Consider the following 20,612-nt stretch of genomic DNA (forward strand, 5'->3'; position numbering starts at 1 on the left):
ACTAGAAGTGCCACGGGAGACGTATATCAGCTGGCGAAAGAACGTGGAAGCAGTGAAAGGAACAAGCTCACTGGAAGCTATATAAAAAATTTACATAGAAATAGTAGGCGGTCGGGCATGGCCTGACTGTCCCAACGTGGGGGCGGCCCTCAGCGCGCTGAGTCGCGTACTTGAGGACCTTCATTAAAGTTTTGCATCCATCCATGCATCCGTAGAAATAGTAGTAAGCTTGTTGCGCTTTTTTTGTTATTGATTTTTTTCATCGTTTGATAATGTAATCTTCAGTTTGTATCTTCGGCGTCTTATTATGTGCAGCTACATAGTAAGACTATTTCACAGTTATGAAGATCTTGTGATGGAGAAGCACGTGAGCGGGTACAAGTGCAGTGAAAAGAAAAGTTTACGCTGTGTTACTGGCGTGAATGATGACAATCCACACATTTCGTATTACGGAGGTCCGCCGCTTTCAGGGCAGATAATTAACACTACAGTGTCACCCTCAGAGCACCTGGTAAAAACACACGAAGGAACACACGCTGTATTCGAAGCTGTCACGTACGGCGAACGTGCGTGCAGTGTGCTTATTGCCCACCAAATACACCCGCGTGCATCGGAAGATCACGCGACCGAGTTGTCATGACGATGGCTGGGAGAGGTCGTTGGAATAGAATCGTTACATGTCTCGGCCCTGTTCTGCCGCTGCATTACGCTCGGCTCCTTCTTCATCGCCTGACGATCACTTCGCTTATCGGGCCATGTCGCTTGCTCATGACTTCGCTGGCCTCAAACACCACTACGCACCGGAGACGTCAGGGCAACGGTTTCACGCACTCTAGCGCCTTATCTGGCGTACCTTATCTGGCGTGCACCAGCTTAGGTATCGGGTGCTCAAATTACGCAGCGTTCTAGTGACGCTTGACCTTCGGCTGAGTGATCCGACGCTCTGCAACTTTACCTGGAGATCACCATAACTTCGGTGGTAGCTTCGATCTCGTACTTCGCTTATCGGGTCACACAGTGGCCCGATAAGCGAAGTGATAGTCAGGCGATGAAGAAGGAGCCGAGAGTAATGCAGCGGCACAACAGGGCCGAGACATGTAACGATTCCATTCCAATGGACTTCTCCCAGCTATCGTCATGACAACTTGGTCGCGTGATCTTCCGGTGCACGCGGGTGTGTTTGGTGCGCAATAAGCACACCGCACGCACATTCTCCGTACGTGACAGCTTCGAATACAGCGTGTGTTCCTTTGTGTGTTGTTGTGCGTGTATTTCTTCTACTTGTCCGCCGAGCCAGCATACCCAGTAATTCTGGACATTGCCCCCTTCGGCAATATGTTGAATGTTAGCCTAGCTCCATCGGCAGCTTTCAAGAAGATTCAGTTAGCAACATTGAGAGGGTGCTTCGTTTTAATGACATATGCACTTACGGCACTAAGTCGGCACGTCGTGCTGCGTACTACAAGTGTTTTGATCCTGACCTAAACACTTCAAAAATGCCGAACTAACTGCTCACTAAGTGCCATAAATACATCTTTTATTAGAAGGAAGTACCCTCTCGATGTTTCGAACTTCAACTTGTTTAAACTTAATTATAAGCTTAGGCTCGTCTAAAAGGATCAACCAGAGGTGGTGATAGCAAGGCAGTCCTGGTTTTCATTGAAATACGGAGACTTTCTTATACTTATCTCAACTTAACAAAGCTCTTATGCAAGCGAAGTTGCACACCGAACGAAAACTAGCACATCAGTACATTATGGGTCACCAGCAATGTACACAAAGATTAGGAACATGTAAAAATGTATTTACCCGTTAGCACGCAAAAGGCACGTCGAGACAACGAGAAGCTTACCGGTATAGCTATTCATTCAACTCGCCAGATCAAAAAGGTGATAATACTTCAGCACCTTCATAACACCACATTGAGAGACCATGCAAGCAGATGTGATCGAAAACCTAGAAGCACGCTCTATGCCATATGGAGGGCGTCGTATTCAGGTTCGTTGCGCACAAAAGTACCGAAACAGCAACAACGTAATTTATTTATCCATTAGCGCTAGAAGTAATAAGACTGTGCCTTCGGGAGCAACAAAGCACATTGACAAGAGCACTACTCACCCTTGAACGACCGAGCGTGGAGTGTAGATCACTGATAGCACAAATCAAGTAGTGCGGCCAGGAGAAAGGCACGAGCGAAGAGCGATGCTTGTCCAGAGCGAGCATTGGTTCAGAGCGTCTATGGTGAGAACTGCGGCATTTCGTTGCATTATGCAGGTGCTTAAAAGAACATTCGTCGACCACTCATTGTGCACTACGCAAATGGGGCACGGTAGCTTTCATATTCCGCGGGAAAGCGTAGCAGACGGCGGACAACCGAATGCTCTCATGGATGCAAACACTCCAGCTAACTGCACGGCACAAAACGAATGCCGTTCTGAAACATGCGCCCTGTCTACCTTGTCTGCGCTGTGCTGAGGCCGAGGCTAAAGGGCCGTTTATAGTCCGACGTAACGCACGCGCGCGCGCACGCTACGTCACGTCGGCGAAAACGACCCCTCGATAGTCGGGCGCACCGGCGCAGCCAACGTAACCGGCGGCTTCCGACGCGCCCCGACGGGCCCGGCGCTGACATGGCTCCTGAGCCATTCGTGCGTCGGAGTCGGCGAAACTCTCGCACCACAATGCATTGCGCGCGAAGAAAAAGGCGCCAACACAACTCCGCAGACGTCTTTTGCGGACGGTGCGCGACTTGGCGAACGATCTGCGCATGCTCTGAAGATAGCAGCCGACGGCGCGCGCGTTGAAGTATAGAGGGGATGGCATCTCGGCTGGCGCAACGCAACCGACGTAGCGTGACTGACCGCGAACGACGTTCGCCCGCGCGCCGATAACGTCGGACTATAAACGGGCCTTTACTCAGCTAACTGGCTAGCCCGCCTGCGTCGACTGGAACCAGTCACGTGATACCCTATTGTTACGTCAAGCTCGCGTGATGGTACGGGCGCGCAGGCATATCCTTATCAAGAAAGCGCTGGATGTGGCTGCCGTTTCGTTCAACAAATCTGATTTCTTCATTCGCAGCGCGCATGAGGACAGTGCTGCGACGGGCGGAAACCGATCACCGCGCTTGGTGAATCTTCCTTTCCTAATGCTTTAAATTTAGGCCGGAAAAACAGTACGCTAGATGGTTGTGATGAGAGCTTTTCAATGTGACTATTTAGTGTCACTCCCCAAGTATCTGAACAAAAATTACGGTAATGTCTGAAAAAGAGTCTGCTAATTATCACGCATACCAATCCAATTGTTAAGAATCCAAAAAGTGCTACAGGTTTCACAAGAAAATTGTGAGAAATACTGTAAAGGACCTTGATCGCCGTACGTTATAGAACTTTCTTCAAAAGCTCCAAACCATATTTTTCTGACCTGGATGAACGTACCGTTTGTTCGCGATGCTTCGAGCCTTTCATTCAACTCACCGGCTTCTCACAAAGCCTTTCCTTAAAGGATGCCCATTGGTGCTTATTCATGGCTCATTCCAATTTTCCTACTGGTTTTACTGCCCCTTTCGAATATTACTGCTCGTGATGCATTATAAAGGAGGCCCGGACAGTTATTACAACTAACTCTCCGTACATCTCTTTGGTTCGTGTGATGAGAACTTGAGATGGACTGCATGAATCACTGGTGCGTAATTATACATGAATCTGAACTTTACTGCTCTCTTATATATCGCCCCATGACAGATAGCTTTCATGGTCAGGAGCAAGTATCATCATCTACAGCTTTCCTTACTTCGTTGTACTGCGAGGGACGTCTCAAGTATATTCTGTTAACAAGTACACGAAAGGTTTTTCATACGCACTATGTCATTTCGCAATGTCTTCGGTACATGTTGCTACATCTCAATACCCCTTCACGCACGAATTATTACTGACGGTTAACGAGTGTTTCGTAACTTTATTTCTTTTCGGGAAATCAGGTGCAAACTTAAAAGAAAACGAAGTTCACAAGCGTAGACTGTTGGGCCAGTTGGTGCATTATGTAGTGTTGTTGAGCGGAAATACGGGCGGGAAGAAACGGAGTGGACAGTACAGACGCTCACTTGAGCGTTTGTCCGGTCCACTCCGTTTCTTCCCGCCCGTATTTCTGCTCAACGACACTACATAAAAGGAAACATTATAGACCATTTAAAAAAATAAAATTTAAGCCATGGCAGGGTAACCACCACCGTCACAAAAAGTAGCTTATTGCCTACATCGGGCTCAAAATTCATTGTTTTATGAGCGCAAGAAAAAATCTCTACAATTAGTTGTGCCTTATGATACCTTCAGATGTCGTTAAAAAGGCCTGTTTGCAATACCACTACTGGTCAACACGTCGAACTTCTCATCAAGTTTATCAGTGCATATTTTTTTAGTAAAACGTTCTTTTGCAATGCATTGGATGTCATAATGGACTTTCGTCCATTATGACATCTTTTTTCGTTATTAGGAAGTGGGGCCCACGTTCACTAGAGATTTCTCACATTTACTGCGAACAGTAATCGTGAGATAGAAAACTAGCCAGTCTTGTTTATATCTAACACATTTTGGTTTATCCACACACAACATAGGAGAGGTATCCGAGCAGGTCGAAGGAACAAGCTGGATTCAAGCCAAGCATTATTAACATTATGGCACAGCTGCTCCCCGCAAGGAAATAAATATTACTTGAATGATAAAATCACTCTCCTACACCGAAAAAATGTGTAGGTTTAGCACAACTATGTTATCTTGAAGTTATCTTTTGTATGGGTGTGTGGAAGTCAACAGGGCGTAGCCACCACAAAGTCCTGTTCTGCCGCACTAATCTTTACTCGGTATGTGAGCAGAAAAATGCTCAGAAATCTCGCGGGAATTCGTTTGTGTTTTACATGTCTCGTTTGCAGGTGTACCGCAAGCTATATGCTTCTCAATATTATGTCTCAGCCAGTAAACTTGTCAGGGAGCTCAGGGCTCATAGCTGCACTTCACACTAATTGCGTTGAGCGAATCAAGGGTCAAAAATTCTAGCTTCCTTTCTATTAAAGGGAATAGCTTTTTTTTCTTGCTGTTTATTTTATTGTCGTGGTGCTCGGCGGTTGATGTGGCTCCTCGTGTATATTGTATTGGGTACACGTACAAAAACCCGAGATTGTCAAAATTAACCTGGGGCCCCCCATCACGGCGTGCCTCATAATCAGATCATGGTGTTGGCACGCAAAACTCCAGAATTTAGTTTAAATTTTTTAGCATGTCAGGGGTTTAGATGCTGCGATGTATCGCTCGTTAAGGATGGCCTGCCATCTCACCCACCACCCTCTCCTCCTGCGGCGGCTGCAGGAAAGGAGGATGGCAGTTGCTTTGCACACCAACTCACACGCTCCGCTAGACAATGCATATGCGACGGATGGGCCTATATGTACAGTCAACCACAAAATTTTACGGAACACGGAATCTGAGAAAAAGAGCTGAATACCTGCGCAGCGTCACAATGCAGCCTAGTATTCGCATTTACAGCTTCTACCAGTATATGTGAACAACATTGTGATGTTATGTTTCATTTACTACTGTCACGGGCTGCTCGGAAATTAAACGTTTTCTGAGATCCCACGGTGCGTAAACTTTTCTGATTGAGTGTACAGTGCCTCCTATACTAGCGCTACAGATGTGTTTGATAACGCTCTGTTCTCAGCGGAATTACGCTATGATGCAACAAACACGACATAAATATTCACACAGCGACAAATACATGCCTTCAAGGGCACCATTCTCTTACTAAAACTAATAGCTTATGATGAATATCATCACCAATTATTACTGCACAATTCTTTCCTAGTCTTAACTGCCTGGAACAAGTGAACATCAATGGTGGCCTAAGCGTATGCTCATCGCAAGAGACTGCTAGTGTCACTCGCGAAGCCTGAAATTTTATACTATTGGCCAAGCTGACGCCTCTTCTAGAGTGGCCGCGCCATCGCAGTTCAATATACTAAAGTCCATGATAATCTGATGATATTATGGCGCCACCTTTTTGACAGCGACTCACAAACTTACACGAGACAAAGGACTGGACACGCGGCCTCAGAAATGCCCCAACTTGGCGGACTTCGTCATCGTAGTCATCACTAACTTCACCCTTATTTACCCGTCACCCTTCCCCGATGTATACAGCGACAGACCAGAGTAAGCTAGCTCAGGCTAAGCTCTCTACCTTTCTCTAAGTAAGCTTTCCTTATCGCACGTATCTGCACTGTGCCTTCCAACAAACGTCGCAAGGCAGCCATTTAGTGTGGACATGTCCAAAACATGCACAAAATAACACATTCGTTCTCCAAACATGGGGCGCGTTACAATCAGCGTAACCTCTGCGATGGATCGACCAAGAGAAGATCGGGTAGACTGGTGCAGACAGCATGTGGGTGTGATGTACCGAGTTGTTTAGCCACTTTGATGGCACCAGTCGATAAATCATGGAATGCAAGACTTCGTAACTACAGGACAACGCAACAAGACGAAGACAGTTAGAAAGGAGCCAACGCAAGCGCCGTTTTCCTCGTATCTGTCGACGCATTGTTGCGCTGTTTCGCACTTCAAAAACCCTGGAACACCAACTTGCTCAATGTCCCGCACTGCCGCATGGTTTACAAAACGGACGAAAGAGATTCCATAAAATAATGTCAATCATCTGACGTCGACAAGCTATAAACATTTTTTTTTTCATATCCCTTCCTTCCTTCACGTCACTTACCTGGATGTTTCGTGGCAAAGTAAAAGGTGGAATACAACAGAACAAATTACGCCACCTAATTATAAAGTTATAATTAAATAATTAAATATTTGCCAACAGTATTAAGACCACAAGATGCGTTAAAGGATAATAACCAACCACAGTACTTACGCATATGCAGAGAGAGCATTAACAGGCCAATACGTTCTTGTAGAAGATTAAAGATGCGTAAGGAAGCACCGAAATGCTATTGGGTGTGGCAAACAGCATACATGAAATAAAATTAATAGATCACGAGCAAAAAAAAACTTACCGTTCTGCTCGTTTAAATACGAAACATAAATAAAAAAACAGAATGGACAACTTTCGCTGTTGACAAACACGCACTTGACCGAGTTTCAGCAGGTAAACAATAGTGACTTTTATTTCTGTGACTTTTTTCTGCCCTGTTTGTACACGCCTCTTAAGTAAAATTAAGTAATGTCTTCAACAATAAATTAAAAGAAAACGTCCGGGTACGCTGCCCATAGGAAAGCATGCAGTTGTCTGTACACGAATCGGTGACCACTGAAGACATCGGCAAAAGCTGCGCTACCTAGGAAGAGTGTCCCGCAGCGCCCCCTCAACAATCACAATATTCAGAGCTCAGTCCAGTGATATGCTCCGAAATGGCAGCACGAGTAAGAGTGAGCCAGGCGCTAACGGTGTCCACCGCTGTACAGTCTTCGAGTCAACACATACAAAAGCTCGCGCTCTCGTTCACGCTTGCATATCTACAAAACAAATAAATCCACATATATTTGTTTACACTTCTTGCTAAGTTCGCACGCACACACAAGCACGCACGCACACAAAACACACGCACCAGCGTCTTGTGGTACGCGACGGGCAGTCTCGTTGCCAGACGCTTCTGTTGATTTTTCTAATTATTGCATATGGCATTCCATATTTGGCACACGTCACATCCTCTTGCATAATTTGACGGACTGGTCGCACGGTGTCAGCTGCTTCTCTGACAGTAACGGAAGGAACTTGGTTGGCGAGTCACATCGACGTTCACGCGGCATTTAAATCCGCCGACTTCTTGTGTTTGCATCCGTACGTGGCAGGATCTCGATCAGCGGTCCTGATGCAGGACCGCCGTTGTGTGTCGACGTGACTGGGGAATCTTTCTTTTTTCTTTTCTTTGAAGAAAGGTGAAAGTTCTCTCTTCACGTAGACCCATGGTACAAATGTCCACCACTGCAACATAGAAAAAGACGAATGGGAGGATTTATGGTCGATTACGACAGAAAAAAAAGTGTGTATATATATATATATATATATATATACGTACGATAATTGCTCACGCTGTTAGCACAGAAAAGCAGTGCGACAATTTATGGGAGGTTACGACAAAAAAAATAAGTGAAGATAAATACGTTTAGTACAATGGTCGCGCTGTTAGCACAAAAAAGCAATAGATAGCGTCCTGGACATAGCTTTGGTCATGCTAGTATACAAAAATAGCAGTCAAAATGACGTCGGTGCATCATATTCCATATTCCACGGTATAGTCACGCGTACATTCTGTTGCTTTCGATTGTGCCCGTCTTTCCAAGATTGTCACTGTTATCGATTTGTCGATCGCTGCAAGACGTGGCTGTAATGCTGTCACTTTTATTGTTTATGCAGCTCCTCGACGAGCTACTACTCCAACATGACAGCCATGAAGACGTGAAGTCAAACAATCTATATGCTAAACTGCCTATGCCCCCCACCCCCCCTCCCGAGCCAGCATATTGGACAAGGTGAAAGTTGTAGACCAGCCATAAGATTTTCCAGGCAGTGCCTGCACGATCCGGGATTATATATATCCGGGATTATATATATATATATATATATACATATATATATACATATATATATATAGGAACTAATGGTGGTCTGCTCCGGTGCGTCGTCAGTTGTACTTTCTCTCTCCGCACGTGCAAAGACGTGCGTCGAGTGAGCTCCAGAACAACACTTTGCAATATTGTGAACAGGGTTCTATAGTAATCATGCATCCGGAACTAGAGAGAGGTGCGACATCATGCTAACGCATTTGTCTCGCATTTACGGCTACATCGCTATTGAATAAATTATAATGCCGATTTGAATGTAAGCCTCACTTGAGAACTCATCTTAAAATGCATCTAATTTCAGCAAACAAGTATTCCAGTTGTAGTAATGCAATGTGTACAGCGCTAGCTTACAAAGAGAACCAACGGTGTGTTCTTATCTCTTACATGCGCGGACATGATAGTATGCGGGCCTTAAGCAACACAGATGTGAATGGGAAAAACTCTTAGCACAACCTTTCCCAATTCACATGAATGCAAATCATTCCTCTGGTGTTCAACCTGTTAATGCACTGTGTTTACACCTGCTTCAGTTTTACGATCAGCTCCGTCGCAAATTTTTCGCCATTTCGCTGGGCCCAACTTCAGCATTCTTGCACGACCACAAACGATAACATGCCTCTCTCCATACATAAATGCTTCAGAGGCGAGCGTTTCTGCTAAACATGCTCACGATAAATTCGCTACCGTCCAACAGCCGTCTTAATTTTAAAGCAACGTCGCTGTGTGATACTATTGATGCCCTTGAACTTTTATTGCGAAGAAAGCCATGCGTTGCCCTGCTTACCTTATGACCTGGGCGCTAACTTCACCATCCCTGCTCACTGCTCTCCACTGCTTTCTTCCACTGCCTGGAGGCGTCATCAGGTGCGGAGGATCATGGTAAATGTGGAAGCTAGGCGGCTTGTATGGCGCCCCTGCAAAGAAAGAAAGACAATCGCGAATTCAATGCCGAGGCACATAAATAGCCGACAACGTAATAATCTACAGCTGTATTTGGCGTTCACTGATATCACCAGGAAAAACACTGTGAGTAAAAACAAAATCAGTTTCGTTGTAACGGTTATTATGGTATCATGGTTTTATATGTATATATATATATATATATATATATATATATATATATATATATATATATATATATCCTCCACTACGGCGTGCCTCATAATCAGAAAGTGGTTTTGGCACGTAAAACCCCATAATTCATTCTTTTCATATATATATATATATATATATATATATATATATATATATATATATATATATATATATATATACCCATCGACTACATTCTTATCTTCAACTTAGCGCCAATGGATTTTATCAGCTGCGTTTTACTTAATAATAGGCAAAGTCACGTTCCAGTTCAATTGTTTCTTTACTTCCTTGCTGCCCAGCTGTTCTCCTTAATATTAGCGCCCGCAGGGCCCAGCAAACTTTAACTGGAAGACAACCCGACGCTTATTCTCCATGAAGAAATAACTTCCTACCGCTCCCTGCACACCGCTTCTAGTTATACAGCCATGCGGAACATTCATGGTCCACCTAAGGTTTCTTACCATCATTGCTTTGCATAGGCTGATTATTTTCATCATGCTGAGGACGCTGGTCCCCCAACGTCCTCTGACTAGGCAGGCTTAGAGAGAAAAGCTGATTCTGAGGATGGGTTTCTGGAAAGTAAAAAAAAAAAACAAAATGCGAAAACATAGGTATTGCAGTTCATTGAATTTTTATGGCGCCATTCTTCCCGCTCCCTATAGCCCCTCTGCTTATTTTTCATACTTACCATTATTCTTCACTTGATGTGTCAGCGTCTTACTGGTATTTATAGGCAAGTACGGCACTTTTTGAGTTTGCTGGTTATTATCTCGTTCATGAAAACTGCGCTTGGCACCTAGAGAGGAACGAGACCGCACATCATTTACACCGAATACAGCAACTATGGCAAGCATCTTATTATGCCACTGAATTCACAACGAGGATTTAATATTGGCTCAACTAATGCTGACGTAAAGTTTCTCGCACGCATTATTATCCCGAGTGTTTTCTCAAGACCGCACAATATTCTAAAAAACCGCCTGCAGCCGATAGAATAAGTTCTATTCATTCAGCTTAATTAAACAGGCGAATATTACTTGCGAGCGAAATATAAATGCATAGTCCACTAAGAAAAAAATCCCTACAAAAATTTTTAATGCATTTCCTAAAGACTCGTATATTAATTTAGGGATGTCCTTTCGCGCAGTTTTCACCTTCCTTCTTTTTGACCACCCGGGGTTCATTTGTACGTACCCAATTGATATGAGTGGTACATGGGCCTTTTTCTTGCATTGCGCCTCTATGTCAATGCGGCCGCCATCACCGAGATTTAAGCCGCGCCCTTGGGCAAACGCCCCGTATCCACAGTCTGCTAAAGTTTGAATAACAACGCAAGGACAGCAGACGAAACAGAAGAGAAAACACAGTGCTATAGCGGTGGGCATTGAAAAGGGCCCGTTGTAGGAGAAATGCACTTAAAGGGAAGCTGAAAGGTTTTCCATAAAAAATGAGTGAAGAGCTGTACGTAATAATTTTCAACCCTCCGAATTTGAATGTCGCATAGAAATTGAGCGAAAGGAAGCGCAAACATATTTCATTTCGACGAAAAGTGCAGCAGCAGACTCGGGGCAGCTGTGATTCCGCCTGTGATTGGTCGGACGCCTCGTGACGTCAACAATGGTGTTCGTTGTCCTGACAGACCGCTGCCGCTACACATGAAGCACGGTGCAAAGTAGTTTGGTGCTGTTTCTTTCTCCTTCTTTTTTATTCTTGCTGAGACGGTAATGGCAAATTTCAAGAGCTTGCGTTTGTCTGAGGAGTTCGGCGTTACTCCCTACATGTACGAGCCGATTGCGAAGAGCCTGCCTCTCTAAGAAGCAAAAGATGCTGGTGCAAGCAGTGCTTTCGACGCGAACGAAAGCGAAGTGTTAGCATCTCCGCGTGTTGAAGATGTTCTTTGGTGAGTATGTTTTTGCAAAACTGCATCCAGCGATTCAGTGAGTTCGTTTCCGGGTAAACAAGTGAAGCGTTATGTTCCTGCATGTCTCCTCGTGAAACGTAAGCGGGGATGCGATTTTCGGCATTTGTGCGCTGCCCCAAAGCTGTCGGCAATCTACACAGACGGTTTAAACGCGGGGGCTCTTGTAGCACGTGTAGTGACCTGCATCAGCGTCATCCACACGCTATTCTTAAACGGAGCCGTAAAGGCGGCGAATTCCGTCGGCTACGTGGAACTCTCGGTTTTTCTCTGTGGGTAAGAGAAGGGGGAGCGCCACTTCCTGGCTTGCGCCGGCTTTCGAACGCATGCAAACTTAACACGTGCACTGCGTTATGGTAGCTGCATGCAGACTGTTTCACAACACACGTACGAATAGAAAATTCGCGGCTCTTTGCGACGAAACCTGCGTCAAGGGTGGGAGATAAAACATCCACCTTCCGTTCACCGGGCTAACACGAAGGAGCTAGCAGTAAATCAAAATCCAGGTTTGGGCGAGTTCGTGTACTTATAAGGTCTTCCAAGACCAGATACCATCCGTTCGTCGGCACCCGTCCCGTCTTCGTGTGTTCGGTTACCCGACCTTTTCTCGCTGCCTTTGGAAAGCCTGCCAGCAGCAAGTCGTCGTCTCACTAATTCTGTGGCCGTATACAGCAACTGCGCAGGCCGGCCTTGACAGCGATGATGAGCTCCTTTTGCACGCGAACACTGACGGAACTACGCCGGGCCTCAGTCGATCGACTTTACTGGCAAATCGAACGCACGCATCATTGATAAACACTGGTAGTAATCGCCGTCACGGAATCGTACGCTACAGAACGCCGGCATGATCGGCCCACCACTTCAACTGATGCCGCGCACGTTAACTATACCACTCTACACACACACAAACAAACGAACGCACGGTCGCGCGAAGCGGACTATGACGGCACGCACGCAGAAACAAGCGCGGTCAGGCACGGTCGCGGAGACAGCAAAAGAACGGAACAACAGTGTTGACGTCACTACGCCGCGGTTTCAGCGTCATTTCCGCTCGCATCGTCAGTGTCAGCAGCAGCACGTGGTTTTCGACGGAGGGCGGAGCGACTGCGCAAGTTTAACCGACGACTACGTCGCTCCTATTTGAAAAATCCCCCACAAAAAAAAAGAACAAATTACCTACATGGTTTATCAGGTTCCCGCATCCGTATATGAGCACCTTATTGAATTCGACAGACTATTCAGCTTCCGTTTAATAAGGGTGTAGGATTAGGCTCATTAGTAAAACATGCTTTAAAGTTTGAATAACAGCGCAAGGATAGCGGAGGGTACAGAAGAATAGTGCTCTGTTCTCTCTTCTGTCCTTGCGCTGTTATTCAAGCTTTAAAGCAGGTTTTACCAACAAGCCCAATCCTACACCCTTCTGTTTGTTAAAACAGCATAATGTGCAAGTGATTCACTTCATAGCAAGCAGATGTTCTTCATTTGCTTTTCCGAATTGCGGAAGCTTTCTACTGCCAAAGCACGTCGTCGCTTGTGGGGAGATTAAAGAAACTCGGTGCTAAATTGTACAGCGTTTTCTTTAAAATTCATAAATAACTGACCTTGCTCGGGCGTCGGCGTTGTTGTGGAGACGACAGAGCCATTGACTTGGAACCCAGCGTTTTGCGCGGCGCGTGCCACGGCGCTCACAAAATCCACCTCATTGTAGACAGGGTCATCGTAGGAACTGGCGCGGCTGGAGCGGCCGCTTGTGCAAGAGCTGTTGCTCTGCTCCGTAGTGCTGGTCCACGATGGCGCTGTGTAACGATACAGTCAGAAAATTCTAAGAGCCCGTCTGATAGAACGCCTTGAACGAGAAGTCGTGCAAACTTCTGCACTAAAACACCATGTTATAGGTCGAACTTAAACGTTGGGTTATACTTATTTAAAATAATTATCGCGTAAGCGGCAAGCCGAAATGCAAATTTAGCCCATACGAGTAATCCAACAATGAATACGCAGACGTATGTCCTTAGCTACCTGGAGCATTTTCTTCCTAGTCTGAGTAGTGCAGATCTTAGCACGCGGCAAGCCCTTGGTGTAAGGTTTCCGTAACTGCGCTCTAACATTGAATACGGCGTGTCCGTCAAGGTTGGCACCGTCTGCCACCGTCAAGGTTGGCACCGTCTAGGCCACTGTCTGCAGAGTATTTGGCGGGCACAGTTAATACAAATAGTGACGGTGCCACAGCTAGATGACTTGTGTTCGCCAGCTTTTTGCGAAAGATGAACACAACTTTTATATTTCGAAAGCAGTAGGGGATAAGAAACCACCGAGCACAAGAAAAGGAAATAGATGTCGCCTGCCCTTTTTAAACAGATATCTCTTATTCCTGCGTGTGTGTTTTTTCCTGATGCATTGATGTTTAGATCTACTGGACCATCTAAGCATTCAACAGGTGCAGGCCTGGCCAGCAACCAGGCTGGCCAGCAACCAGGCTGAAGGAGGAATTGCTCTCGGTTCTACAAGAAAATCGAATAGACCAAAATTATGCCATAGTGGCATTCTTTGCATGGAGAGGTACGAATGAACATCTTAAGCAAGCTAAAGCAAAGGTATAACAAATACAACCCGAGAAAATCAACTATCCCACCATTCTGGATAAGTCAATAGCCGACATGACAAGAACATCTAGAGCATTGTTCCGAGGTACCCTTATTTATGCCGTAACTATTACGACAAAATGATTTTCACTGTTTCACTAACCATGGCTTGGAGCGTAGTCGGTGTCTCCAGCAACACTGGACTCTATAGATCGTGGCCGTGTCAGTAGTTCCACATCCGACTCAGCAGTTGCGGGTTCGTAGATATAGCCTAGGAAAAACAATGACGTCTGCGGTGAGTAGACATCATCGTTTTATTGTGATAGCACTCGTACGTACACTCTAGGCGCATATCTGCCCGTCCCCGTGATGCGTATAAACTTCAAGCGCGATAATATCGCCTCCTCGGGCCGTCTCCGCGGGCCGTGCGAGTGGAACTTGCAAGGATCGCCCGAGAATCGCGGCTCAATCTCGCGTGGTTGGGGGGAAGCGGTGAGGAAGCGCGCCGTCTTCCGTCGCACGCGAGGCACAGGCGAGAAGGGGGGGACGGGGGGGGGGTGCGGGGGAGGGGTGTTCTACTTTGGCGGCTGCTGCGCACGGCGAGGCCACGCTTGAAAGCGATCGACCATGTGGACAAAGGGCGCCGAGTGCTGGTAGCTTAGTATGCGCTGTGCGTTCGACACCCAGTTCGCGTTGAAGCGAGAGGCAGCATGAAGGTCCATTCGCTCGCTGCAGCTGCCGCGCTTCCCCACTCAGGCATATTGTAAACGAGTTTCTGTGGCTATCGAGTGAGATGTGTTCATGTTTACCGTGCTTGTTAATTCAGTTAGAAAGCAAATGTTTACCAGATTATACTGCCGATAAAACTAATACCCATACTACGCACAGCTCTATACTAATCTGCTATACCAATGGATGCTTCGCCTTTCGGGCGAAACTGCGACTTTTTTTCATATTCACACTTAACGCACATAACGAGCTTTGGTAGGAATTCTACGCGTAAAACACAATGCACAACCAGTTGCAGCTCTCTGTGTTACACCACATGGCGGCATTCTTGACAGCACTTATGCCATACGGCCGATGCAAAAGCTTCTTTTGGATATATTTTTTTATACTTTGTTTAAGAAACGTAAACAAAGTTCACTATAGACATAACTAGTATGTTTAATATACTACCACGTTTAGTTCACTGAGAAACAAGAAATGCTACAAGAGACCCTTTTATAAACATGCTATGTTTGTGCTGACCTTGGCCGGCGCCGAACCGAACTCCTGTTGGTTCTGTGGTACGGTTCGAGGAGCGTGGCTCATTTATCAGTGATGGCAGTGATGACTGCACTCCCCGGTCTGTGAAAGGGTTGCTGAATAGCTGCTGCTGTTCCTGCTGCTGTTGTTGCTGATGTGACTGCTGAGGCTGCAACGGCATCAGAAGGGACCTTTGTCCCTTGGGAAAAAACGGCGGTACGCCTTGGTAGGAGTCTGCATAGGAGCTCCCAAGACTGTTGCTGGACTGGTTTAGGGTATTTCTTGGAGAATGTGTTTGTACTCGAGGTGGACCATGGGCTCCCCTCAGGTTGGACATTGGCTGCGCTCCGCTTATCTGAAAGAGAAAGCAAGCATCATTTCATGTGCTCAAAGATGGAGATATGCGCAGATATAACAGAAACTTTTGGTGCAGGAAGCCAGGCTCACAGTAGACAAAGCGGGGTACCGGAAAGTTCGAACACGCATGCGCGCCCTTTTATTACTAGTGCTTAATTATACTGCAATAAAATTTAGTTTTCCCGTCGCCTCCACGCAAAAATACTAAATCGCCTAACATATGCACGATCGAAGAATATGTTCAAATGGCCCAGATGCTTCTTACGGTACTCTAAATATCCAATTAATTCAAATGCAAATTTTACTCACAACACAACAATAGTCGTGTTGTGAAGGCCTCCGTGGCAAGAAAGCTGAAAGCAAAAAAAAAAAAATATCCGCGGAAACCTAAGCATTTCTTATGAGTTGCGAATGCGAGAGCATTAATTTCCAAATGAAAGACACTAAGCGATCCTTCCAGTTTTTCAAGGTGAGTAATGTACCACAGCGGTACGCGCTGCACGAATCAGCAAGCAGCAGCTACCTGCGGTGCCAACGCCACATGCCACCGACGTCCTGCGAGGCGAGAGACTGAGGACCAAACAGCGGCCCCCAAGGCCGGCAGGTGCGCACAGCAGCTAAGCCCAGTGTGGGGGAGGGAGAGATACGGACCGCGCGCTGGACTCCCAGAGCGATAGCGAGGATGACGTGGCGTCGCGGCGATGCCCTCTTCCCTCACGCAACACCTGGCGCACCAATGAGGCAGCAGGTGTTCCCTTTCGCCCGCTCTGTTCCGTCGAGGCACGCGCGTGAGGTGGCGTCGCACCCAATGGGAATTTAGGTGCCGTTTCGCTGCTACAGACTACACATGCCGGCTTTTTCGCTCAATGGGCCAATCGACGCTTTCGCATCAAAAATTAACAAAACGTAAAAAAGTTAGGGAAGAACAACCCCTGGGGAATTGTCACTAGTGGGTAGCATAAATTGTAGTCCTTACTTGTGAAGGCGTAGCATTCATTATAATCATTACTCGCCCTTGAAACCACTACTGCGGTATTTTAAGAGCTAAGCGACCATATAGAATACTACACACTCTATGACGATTTCCCCAGTAGACCCGCTTTTACCACAAATCTTGTGTTTGGTAAATGTAAGACATGGTGTTGCAGTGCATTTTCTTTTTCGCGTAATTAGCCCACCGGCGCGCTTGCCTGCGTTTCAAGGTGTCCTCGTCAGAATCTTCTACCTGTCGTTACAGGCGCAATTCACTGGTTGCTTGCTTATTCCGCGCGTACCTTGCCCGCGCTAGCTCTCGCCTGCGTGTTAACTGCGCCTTGGTAATGCCAAATAGAATCGCGCGAATCGTCTCAACGCTTGCCCGCGAGAAATTCATAAGAGTGTCGCTTGTCGGTGCATGCGGCCGTTGCGCAATGGTTTCTATATCGGGCCTCTGTATACTAGACGTCATGTGTTCGAATCTTGCCGTCGGACAGCTTTATTTGTGTTCATTTTATTACTTATGGAACAGTACCTTGTTTAAAATGATCAGTTTACAAAGCGACGAAGCAGTTTGTGAAGCCAGAAGGACAACGTTAATACAAATTATGCACTGAACATGATTCCCACAGTGGCGTAATTACACCGCTTGCAGCTCTCGTTGGCACTAGCGGCAGAGTTCCCTCTAGTATTATTGTATGGAACTCTATGGGCTGGGTTTTGGGCGGATGCTTGTTGGCCCGTGGCGGGTTTTCGACAAAATATCACGTCGTAGACGTGTGCGCACAAGTAGGTGGCGGTAAGCAGATAGAAGTTTGTGTATTCGCAGCAATTCACCTATTGAAACATAGAAGGCACTACGGGATTTTTGGTACACGAAACGGAAGTGCAAGCGGAACGGAGCATAAAATTATGCCTGACAACTAGGCACCGTACGCTACGCATTATGCGGGCTTCTTTTCGAAGCGACATAGCATACAGGCTGTAATTATAATCGGCGACAACCTAAGGATTACGAGGTTCTATGTTCACTATCCAACTTGATCACAATTCGCACGGATCAAAAGAAAGTTTATTCACCCGTATGCACGGGTACAAGTGTGGTACGAACATTGAGCGTAATATAACGTATCACACATGCAGTACATCGTACTTGGTATAAAAAAAAACAGCAAATGTTGTCTGCTTCACACTGGTTTTTCCATTTCCACTTCAAGAACACGATTATAGCGCACATGAAAAAACATCATTGTAAGTGTCGAATTCATGAATGACATCCGAGGCACACACAAATACAGAATCGCTACTGAAACAAACATACTTTGGGCACCATTGCGGCTGTAGGAAAACATTGCCTCAAGAGACGGTTAGGTACCGCATAGACCAGCAGCGAAGAAATTCAGCTTCACCGAATTTAAACAGCTGCTTTAGATTACGCCATACTATCACCCATAGTTTGCGCAGTCTGGGGTAGATTGCTCTATTTTATCGCCGAGATTGTTCTGCAATGTTCCGGAAGCACAACAAAACGTAGCTAGCGCTGTAGTAGACGGGACTCGCAAACCCATCTCGTCACCGCGATGGCCGCCCGATGGATGTGCCAGTCCGTTAGGTTTGCTTATTGCCTGACGTCAAGACACTTCCCTTTGTTCAAAAATAACTGTTTTCTCCGCACAGATAGGTCTTTGTGTCACTGGTTTCAGGACGAAAGCCAAACGTCGCGGGGGAATTTTATGGGTGGTCGCTATATCACTGCTCAGCCATAGCTAACATTTTTAGACTGAAACAACTACCTTTTGCAATTGACATAACATTTATATTAGCAGAACAACTTTATTAAGATGTGAGCGGACTCCAGCAGGCTCTGCTCTCTTTCAGAGGTGAAGGGCATGTCCCCTGCGTTTTTGTGGAAAGAGCTTGTTTGTAATTGGTAGGTTGTCACCGATTATAGAGCATCCAAACGGACTTTGGAGAAATTAGTAGAAGCACAAGGTACGTCGCATTTATATCTATACTTTTATTTTGTAGAATGAAGTAATTGAACGCCAATTGGTTACCTGAACATACTGCACCTCGACAGCGCGCAGTATCTTGAACACACTGTTGAAGGCAACACTCACCTTCTGCTTCAGTTGTACATTGCGAGGTGGGGTACCTCGGAAGCATGCCGGAGTATTTGTTGGAGACCCAGCCTCACTGGGTGGTTGCTCAGGTGGTGGAGGAATGATTTCAGACCAATTCATCATTGGTCCCTTGGAAGAAGGTCCTCCCCGCGAGAATTTTTGGCGGCACTTTTTTATTGGCATTCCATACTCGTCTGAAACGACAGCGATACCCACAATGTCATGGCGTTCTTCAAAGTGCTGCTATCATATAACTAACTGTTTCCGACCGCACTCAGGGTGCACCCTGTTAGACTGCACCTTTTATCTGAGTTTGGTACCGCTGCAGTAGTTTTCAGAATGAGCTGAGCTTTTACAGGGTTCAAACCAAAAGTTATGTGAATGCCACCACAGACACCATTCAGACAGCCTTAATGTAAAAACTTCTTTTCATGTGGAATTTCGCGTTATGTTTTCTTAGGTTACAATTACAGTATCGTAATCCAACTGCAAGATCGCCAGGGTACGAAGAAAGAAATCAGTAAACAGAGGATGTTTACGCGCGATTTACGTGCGATACGTACAGAAGGGGGTAACATTTCAATGGGCTAAATGTAAGGTCTAATATAACGTTAGACAATCCTTTGTTTACCTTTGCGATCTCCCTCTCTAAATAAGTTGCATTGTAACTCTCGCAGTTGAGATTCTTACCCTTTATATCTTCCCTAGGGTCCTCGTTTTTAGTTTCGAATTAATCTAATGTATACGGATAACAACAAGTCTACTATACAATATAATAAATAATTACCTGTTGTGTAGCTTCCGGAGTCACTGGCGGGACTCGCAAGTTTCTCAGATTCTAACAGTCGATCTGTGATGCCATCTGCAATGAATCATCGAAGCAATTAAGTGCTAGGCTATATCAGGCATAGTCTGTCCACGTTAGAGCTATCTCAGGGGTCCTTTAGCAGGATGCTTTAGCTACAATCAAAGCGCAACAAATTCTCACCTTCACTTGCGCGCGCAAGCTCAAAGTCAAAGGCCTTCTCAGATTTGCGGCTTCCTTCTTCCGCTGAGCTTCCACTGCGAGCATCCTTAGCCTGAGGGGAAAAAAGCACTCTTTATTCTGTTCACATTGTGACAGAGAACCGTCTTGGAGTCTTGTAAATAGAAGTGACAGCACCGAATAAGTCGGCAGCAAGAACAATTAGCGTGTGGATTCATACCTGAAGCTTAAATTTCCCAATTACCAATCGTGGTACACCACCGTTTGTCACGAGACTTAGTTTGCAATGAATGGCGATGCATCAGTTGTCAATCAAGGGTTATGTAAAGGATCAAAAGCTGTCTATAATATAATCGCTACATCAAAGAAAGTCCACCGAAGCGAACGCCATGCCAAGAAGCGGCGTTTCCTGAAGATTGGGTTTTTCACACAGCGCTACACAAGGTTCATGTAAAAAAAAATATCAGCGTACTTTCTAAACTTAGTCATTGCGTTTCGCATACAAATAAGTGTACCATTAATCATATTTGCTTTCACGCCGTTTCAGAAGATCTTCGATCAAAACAATGAAACTGCGTACAAGTATGATTCCGCAACCGCCAGATATCATGATACGCTTCGAATGTATAGTTCATATGCCCGATCAGAATTCAAATATGTTTACTTATATGTATTTCTAACGACATCTTCAACATGCAA

The 20,612-nt window shown here is 45.8% G+C and overlaps 1 protein-coding gene across 2 annotated transcripts in view; it reads right to left on the reverse strand.

Annotated features, from left to right (window-relative positions):
• Window positions 1-7,143: 7,143 nt before the first annotated feature.
• Window positions 7,144-20,612, reverse strand: part of LOC126531977 (roundabout homolog 1-like) — a 165,028-nt gene continuing 151,559 nt past the window's right edge. The window contains exons 18-27 of one of the 2 annotated variants that reach the window (XM_050179686.3): window positions 19,917-20,007; window positions 19,716-19,790; window positions 18,926-19,122; window positions 15,477-15,828; window positions 14,389-14,496; window positions 13,245-13,439; window positions 10,414-10,521; window positions 10,187-10,297; window positions 9,415-9,544; window positions 7,144-7,989 (exon numbers count right to left, since the gene is read on the reverse strand). In XM_050179686.3, the coding sequence (XP_050035643.1) occupies window positions 7,959-7,989; window positions 9,415-9,544; window positions 10,187-10,297; window positions 10,414-10,521; window positions 13,245-13,439; window positions 14,389-14,496; window positions 15,477-15,828; window positions 18,926-19,122; window positions 19,716-19,790; window positions 19,917-20,007 (1,398 nt within the window). In that variant the 3' untranslated portion in view covers window positions 7,144-7,958. The remainder of the gene's footprint in view (window positions 7,990-9,414; window positions 9,545-10,186; window positions 10,298-10,413; window positions 10,522-13,244; window positions 13,440-14,388; window positions 14,497-15,476; window positions 15,829-18,925; window positions 19,123-19,715; window positions 19,791-19,916; window positions 20,008-20,612) is intronic. The other variant, XM_055070795.2, reaches the window with a different exon arrangement.

Source organism: Dermacentor andersoni, chromosome 5 (genome assembly GCF_023375885.2).
Source record: "Dermacentor andersoni chromosome 5, qqDerAnde1_hic_scaffold, whole genome shotgun sequence".
Classification (NCBI taxonomy): Eukaryota; Metazoa; Arthropoda; class Arachnida; order Ixodida; family Ixodidae; genus Dermacentor; species Dermacentor andersoni.